The sequence below is a fragment of the Aristolochia californica genome, unplaced genomic scaffold (assembly GCF_029961685.1).
Source record: "Aristolochia californica isolate CCGP_79_NKW_82.1479 unplaced genomic scaffold, dmAriCali1.0.hap1 SCAF_13, whole genome shotgun sequence".
Lineage (NCBI taxonomy): Eukaryota > Viridiplantae > Streptophyta > Magnoliopsida > Piperales > Aristolochiaceae > Aristolochia > Aristolochia californica.
In genome coordinates, this window is record NW_027181804.1 from 2,015,358 (window position 1) to 2,022,937 (window position 7,580).

General features: G+C 36.8%; 1 protein-coding gene across 1 annotated transcript; it reads right to left on the reverse strand.

Moving 5' to 3' along the window:
- Nucleotides 1–221: 221 nt before the first annotated feature.
- Nucleotides 222–2,260, reverse strand: LOC137948100 (uncharacterized). The gene is made up of 3 exons (XM_068794045.1): nt 1,342–2,260; nt 1,043–1,232; nt 222–946 (listed from the first exon to the last, which is right to left on the reverse strand). Exons 1-3 carry the CDS (start codon nt 1,726–1,728, stop codon nt 384–386), a joined length of 1,140 nt encoding a protein of 379 aa, XP_068650146.1. The 5' UTR covers nt 1,729–2,260; the 3' UTR covers nt 222–383.
- Nucleotides 2,261–7,580: the final 5,320 nt, after the last annotated feature.

Consider the following 7,580-nt stretch of genomic DNA (forward strand, 5'->3'; position numbering starts at 1 on the left):
TCTAGTTTTAGTAAAATAATTGCAGAAACTGCTTTTGAGATTGATTGCAACGAGAGAAAAGATCAGGGTTCACGAACTTCAACGACTGGACTTTTAATGGAGGATCGTGTCCTCGGGCCTGCTTTCTTGGCTTTCAACTCAAATCTTTTTTGTACTCGATTAGCTGTTTCGATTAATTAGAATTTGTGAGAGAATGAGAAAAGGAAGAGCAGAAGAAAGACTGATAACACTAGAAGAGCTTTGAATATTATTAATGGTAGAGACGAGTGGGAAAGATGAGGTTTGTTTCTTACAGACTCTTCACTTGAAAAAGGGTAGGGAACCCTGATTAGAGGTCGTTCGAAGTGTTTGATTTTCTCATATATATTAAAAAAAAAGAAAATTCAGGGTTTCTCTCGGAGAATGGAGGCTAAACCGGTGACGACGTTGGCTCCTTTCTTTGGAACTTTCGGTTTGATAGCCGGAGGCTGCCATTGGGAGACGACGACGGTGATCTTCTCCTCTCCACCCTGGCTGGAGTTTTCCGGCGGCGGCGGGACAAAATCGCCGGACTCCGATTTCTTCTCGCTGAAACACAGCTTGAATTCGCCGGCGAAATTGCCGGTCGTGATGAGACATGTTTCATTCTCGTTTTGGTTTTGGTTTCCGTTGGTGGATTTAATTGTGACTCGTTGGTAAGGCGATAGCCATTTGGCGCGCATGTACTCGGTCTTCCGCCACGGCGGCAAATGCAGGCCTTTCTTCTTCAGGCTCTGTTTCGCAGCCTCCGAGACGATGGCCACGATCTGCTGGAGCCGATCGGGTTTTCCGACGAAAATCGACGGTAGCGATTGTAATACCGCTCTATAATTCTTGGTCGATCGTGCAATTTTGAACTCCGATTTGAAGTCCACGTCGATGAGGAATCGCTCTCCGTCGACAATAACATCAATATACTCGTATTCGCCTGTAAATTAAAAGGAGAAGAAAGTGAATTTTTCAGCCATTACTCCACAAAAGGAAGCTAATTTAGACTGTTTAAACAGAGCAAACGAATCAATACCAGCTGGAAATGAAGCGGGTTTTTCCCAGCGAGATTTGCAAACGGATGCATCGTATCCAAGAATTGTAAGACCTTCGGTGACAATCTTCCTGCGATCTTCTTTTCGCTTTCCTACCTTGCTCTTCTCCACGATCTTCGCGGTATCGGCTAACAAATTTCGTTCCGTCGTGCTCGCGCAAGGAACCAAATTCTACAAAATAAAAATATCCGAATAAGCAAAAATTTCAAGAAATAATTTTTTTTTTTTTTGCTACGAGTTCTAAAAATTCTCTGTACACCGATTTGTATCAAGCCAATACCTTGAGTAGCTCAGCGGCAATCGAATAATCGGTGTTGCCTCCGGAGAATTCAAAATCCTCGTCGGAACTTTCTGTGCAGTTGCCATTGAAGCAGTTACAGCGGTTCCTCCCACACTTGGCGTTCGGCTTCTCACTGCTTTCTTCGATGAAATTCTGGACTAAATTCGCCAAGCACACAGAATTCGGCTCAGAATCGCTTCCGACGTCTTTGCCAGAATTTTGATCTCCACCGGCACCAGCAAGCTTCTCCGTCGACGAGATCCTCAAGACGCTCGGAAACTGTCGCTCAAACAGCCTCTTGAACCGAGATTTCGCCACAGGCTTAGCCGGATCATTCGTAGCCGGAACAAAGGAATCAATAGGCTGGATCTTCATAGGGAACGGCATGACAAAGGAAACGACTGAAAGACGGTACAAAGACCAAAAGGCCGCTAAAATATGCTCTAAATGATTGCCAAAACAATGCCACCAGACCAGAGCATCGATCAAAAACCTTACTCGAATGGTCCAATCGGTTCTAACCAGTAAAAACACAAGATTAATCGGTAGGTAGTGAGCAACACAGCCCCCGAACTGCAGTTTTCAACAGAATACCTAAACTAGAAAAAGCTCTAAAACATTAAAACGAGGAGGGCGACGTGAAACCGAAGCTGCGATCAAACATTCAGGACAGAAACCGCAATTAATGCATCCACCGGACGATCAGCCAATATTCTCATCTCTCCGATCTTCCAGACACACAACCGCTACTCTCGGGGAACATACGAAACCCTACGAAAAACTAGAGATTTGACGAAAAACCAACCACGGCAGCGTCTCAGACGAGCCTCATCTCATTTCTCTGTCAATTTTTAGCCTTTTTCAGGAACCGGATAACTCACTTCCTCCGCTGCAACGTCCGGAAATGGAAAGTGTAAGAGCTGTTAGCCGGAGTAATATTGGGAAAATAAGAGAGCTGCGCAGGGGGTTATATAAGGGGAAAGAAGACGAAGCTGCCCGTTTGGACATAAGCCAATGACGTGTCCATCCGATGTGTCAGATGTTAATCCTTAGGCGGTATGACTACGCGTGGCGGGGAAGCGCCGTGTCCGGGCGTTACTGATGTTAGATGTTGACACTTGTCGATCGCAAAAAAGTTCGGGAAACCGCGGATGATGGTGCGTATTTTAAAGGAATTATCCAAAGTACCCCTCAGAAGAGGACGGAAACAAGCAAACCAGCACTTGGCTTCTGGACATTTCTGTAATTAAATTCAAACGGCTGCGCTCGATAGCCGTTGGGGGAGCGCTAATTCACGAGGCACGCGGCGCACGTACTAGGCTTCCACTACGGGTCGAGGACAAAGTGTTCCATTTGAGACCTCTTTGAAACGGACACGTGTCCCTTTCAGTCATGGATTTCTCGGGCAAACCGATTAGATTTTTTTCTACTTTTAAAGAAAAAGGACAAAACTACCCTCAAGGATCCAAACAGGCGGAACCCTAAAACTCCGTGGGCTTCACTTAATTGAGACGTAAAGGCAACAAATTAGAATTGTCCAATTAATTAGATATTCCTTTCGTGTACAGTGAGACAACAACCGAGAGAGAATTAATCGCCGCTAATTAGTTAATTAATATCGATTTTTTTAATCATAATCATGGATCACGATCGGGACGACGATGATGGTTTTGTAGCTCAACAATCTTACCAAAAGAATGGACTTTTCTACGTGATATGAGATTGAATCAGGATCTTTCATTATACAAGTAACAAAAAAAAAAAAAAAAAATATGAGATATTGGGTTCCATTCCAGCTAGTGACATCATCCTGATAACCCATTTCAGCCTCATCTACTTTAATTGCTTTGTACCCACTCGCTTCCAAAATGGAGTTGTTCCTTACTTACTCATGGTCCAAACCCTGATGCAATTTTTAGGGTTCAAAGTATTTGATAGAAAACTTGAGTAAATTGCAAGAAGAAGGGGACAAAAGAAGGGGAATGGGGGTGTCTTTTTCTTTCAAGTCATTGCAGTTGAAGTTGATAAATGTGGGTCAGTTTCATGTAGTAGATGAAGGGTCAGTTTCATGTAGGGTCCTGTACCCTTTCACTTAATATCTCTGATACCCACTTCTCCCTTGTTTTTTTTTGTTCTCTTTTATTGGCCCTGTGGCCATTGGTCCTATACCCTTAGGACATATGACTTAGTCTGCTTCCTCTTTTGGGTCAATTTGGATCATAATCCATTTAAATACACAATTAATATGGGCTGTGCAGAGGGGTACAAGAGAATCTCTAGCAATTGTTTGATCTTTCCCTTTTGTTTCTTGCTTTATGGGTTCAGTTAGTTAAGGTTCCTATTCCTGCTTATTAAGAGGCTGCCCACATGTGTCATATGATGAGAGGGTTCTTGTTCTTAGAGAGCCATATAAAAAAATAAAAATTAGGGATTTTAATTTGAAAATAAATGATAATTTTTTAGTGTCTAAAACCTCGAGTTTATTGGTCATTCATTGGTACAAGACCCATGTAAATAATTTATTTTATTATTGAGGCAGATCAGAAAAACCCAATTCTTCAAAATGTGCATTTTTTTCCGACTCGAAAAAACTCCAAATTATTAAAAATGCACATGTTAATCTAATTTTTTTAATATTATATCAAATTTAACATTTGGAATCAATATTAGAAAAATAAATATTTTTTTTGTGTGATCATTATATTTAATAAACCCAAATAAAAATTTAATATTAGGTTATTTTTATTTTTAATTAGTGGTTGTGGTAATAACTATAAGAGGAGTCATTTGAGCCCCTTCTTGACCATGAAAAGTTAGTCTTGTTGCTCTCTCACTTTAGTGAAACAATGACCTATCAAGGGTATCATTCATTACCCCCTCTTTTTCTTTCTTTCATCATGAAAAAGAGAAAAAAAAATAAAATAAAAAATCAAACATTATGTGTTACATAATATTTATTAGGGGTGTAATGTTTCCAAAAGGCATTACATCTTGTAAGTTACATGTTAAGTGTCACTCAAAATATAAGACCATCAAGCCTACTATTGGTAGAAAAAGGTACATTGTTCACCACCTTAGGCAGGATTTCAAACTATGTTGGACCTTTGTGATTGTGACAACATATATCTCTTTAATTAGTCTTTATTAGTATCATTTATAAAGGTTAGTGCTTTATTATGAGGAAAAATATGTCTATGGTTCATCATTGAAAGTTGTCCCCTAACAATACTTTAATCAATAAATAATGGGGCCCAAGCCATGTGACCATATTACTTGTTCCTTAATGGGGGTGAACATTTTTTTTATTTTTTTTTTTGTTGGGGGGTACTCGGAAATCTCCAAAGTTGAAATCACTAAAAGATTGGTCGCCGATATAATGAGATTTGTTGCCTTTTCCCTACTGAAAGAGGATTTAGGAAATGAAATGGTCGATTCATCATCATTTTCTTGTTGTTAATCATGATTTCTAGGGTTTCTTAAACAACTGACCTCCCCTAATCTCATCAATCATCATCTCCTTAAGAGAAGAAAAATGGTCATCATCCCCTTTGTTTTGGTTTAATTATTTAATGTGACACAAGTAGAGCTAAAAATGAATAAATTTATGTAAACCATAATAAAATATACCTAATATGTTTGTATCAGTCTCAAAAAGATATAACATAGGTTAATGGGTATGAGTAGCAATGGAAATGCCTACAAGAGGAAAGGCTGGAATGAAAGCAAAAGGTGATTTATGAATACTTTGGAGTTGTCATTATTTCTATTGTTTAAAGATATGATTCACAAGGCAAAGCAATTACAAATAAAAACAAAACTGAGGTAATTCTTTATTTGAAAACCCTAGAGATCAAAACATGCTTTCTTAGCTCATTTCAATAGATTTGACCAATTTTTGGAATTTGATGCCCAATTTGATCTCACTATCAGGCTGTGTTTGTACTACTGGAAAATTATAGCATAAAAAACGTAGACGAAAAGTTTTCGATTTGACCAAAACATATCAACATTTGAACTAGCATTTAGGGGATAAAAAAAATTTGAATTGCAATCTTTCTTGTACCAAACATAATCCAAGGGGATAATATAAATGAGTTTATTATTGCTCCAATAGAAAATAATGAAAAAATGAACCACCCCATCATAGAAACTGCCCCAGTCTCCTTAAATATTTGATCGCCATGAATGGTAGGTATGGACTAGATCATGACTAAGAATTATTGGAAGAAGGGATCATTACCCTTCCAACTTCTCACTTTTTGTTCCATTTCATTTACTTGTAGGTAATGTTCCCAACATTTTTGTAACCCTATTCACAACTAAGGATTTTTTATCTGAACTTACATAATTTGAAGCGTTTTTTTACTACATATTTAATTTAATTTTGGTCGAAATATAGTGAATTCTTTTGTAAACAAACCGTAAAAAATAAAAATAAAAACTTTGCTAAAATATAACGACACGGTTAAAATTAAAAGTGGGATTTTACATCTCCTTCGTTTATTTTGCGTATTACACAAGATACCTCGAATATTGTAATACTATGTGGAGATACTTGAGAACTTGACTTGATCATTTCCATTGTTAATTTTTAGGTAATCCCATATAATATGAATTATAATATGATCATTCCATAAAATATAGAATGGGTATGAAATGTATAGCAATTGAAATAAATAAATCCACAGGCTTCATTGGCCAATTGCTTTTCCTTAGTTAAAAAGTCTTGCACACAAGAAAGAGAGGTTGATGTCTTTGTATGCTCTTATGACAACATAGTGAGTGTCCCAGCTTTGTTACAGGCATTTAGATTTGATCAATTATAAAATGGAATTGAAAGGGACACAAAGGTGATGGGTGGGAAAAAGCAGGCAAAATTATTTGTACTCACAAATCTTTTGAAGATATTATTCTTGGGGTTATCTTTAGTTAATGCTACATTAAGGCATTTCTATAACATTTCTTTTAAAGTATTCATTTATTCTTTATAATCCCACAAAAAGGAGTATCTTTGCCAACAAGATTACCATTATAAAGTTCATTAAAATAAACAACAAGTATATATTAAAAATCATAAATCGGAGGGAATAAACTTAATTATGTAAACAAACGTTAGATTAGAACGAATGAATAATTTTTAAAGTATCCCGATCTGGGGTTTTGTTGAGCTGCCTAATTAGATAAAACGGAATTGAAAGTGTTTTTCCCTTTCTCGTGTTGAGAACGGTTTAGGAAATCTGAATACGATAACAGACGGGAAATTAAAATTTTACTATATAAGATAAAATTATTAAATAACAAATTAAGATTGAAGGGTTGATTTGGTCAAGCTTCTAAAAAATATTTTGGACTAATAAAAAATTAGTGGTGATGTTATCAAACCCTTAGTGACATATTTGAAAACAATCTTAAAGTAATGAAATAAAAAAAAAAACAAATATGATATGACCCTCCAATAAGCTCAAGTGGATAATGGTGTATGGACCATTTATTTTATGCTTTAGCTCTCAATCACATCTATCTTTAATTTTTATGTAAATATTGGGTAAGGCTGCAAAGGCTTTTGAATGAAGGAAGGTAGAAAGTGGAGGGGGGAAACACAAAGGAAGCCAATCATGTCAATGAAGGGAAAGAAGAAAGAAACTGTGGGTGAGGGCTTCTTTTGGATAACCATCAAATTTATCATAGATGTGAAGGACAGGAAATCTCATCTGTCACTGAAATGACGTTTAAGTACCATTATTGGGCCTTTTGGGGCCCTCTATACATCTTTCCTTTACACATATATGCTAAGAATCCATTTACTGTCTTCAAAAAAGTTTATGGCTTTTGGAAGGGAGGGGGGACCCTCTTTGGACAAGGGGAATAAATTAAATTAAATTCTTGGTCTTTGTTTTTGGGTTTAATATTAGCTTTAGGAAAATAAATTTCTAAACCTTACTCTATATTTATTTTTTATCTCATGCATTTATGTTGATGGTTATTTTATTTTTTAATTAATTTGAATAGTAAAATAAGATAAAAATATTGTTGTAAATATAATGAAGCAAATGACATTCTTATAAATAAAAGTGGGAAGGAGTCGCCCTTTTGCCAAGTCATGAATCGATTCGCCAAAGTATCGAGTAATCTTACCTAATCAAAGTGGGAAGAATAAGTGAAAATCAAGAAGAAAGTCAACAAACGATCAAATCTAAAACGATATTAACAAAATGTTTCCTCCGAATAACATAAAACAC

Excerpts from the sequence above, each read along its gene's own strand:
- LOC137948100 (XM_068794045.1), bottom strand. The coding sequence starts at position 1,728 with ATGCCGTTCCCTATGAAGATCCAGCCTATTGATTCCTTTGTTCCGGCT. Across the intron at positions 1,233-1,341 it reads TTGCCGCTGAGCTACTCAAG|AATTTGGTTCCTTGCGCGAG; the intron begins GTATTGGCTTGA and ends TTTATTTTGTAG. Across the intron at positions 947-1,042 it reads ACCCGCTTCATTTCCAGCTG|GCGAATACGAGTATATTGAT; the intron begins GTATTGATTCGT and ends TTTAATTTACAG.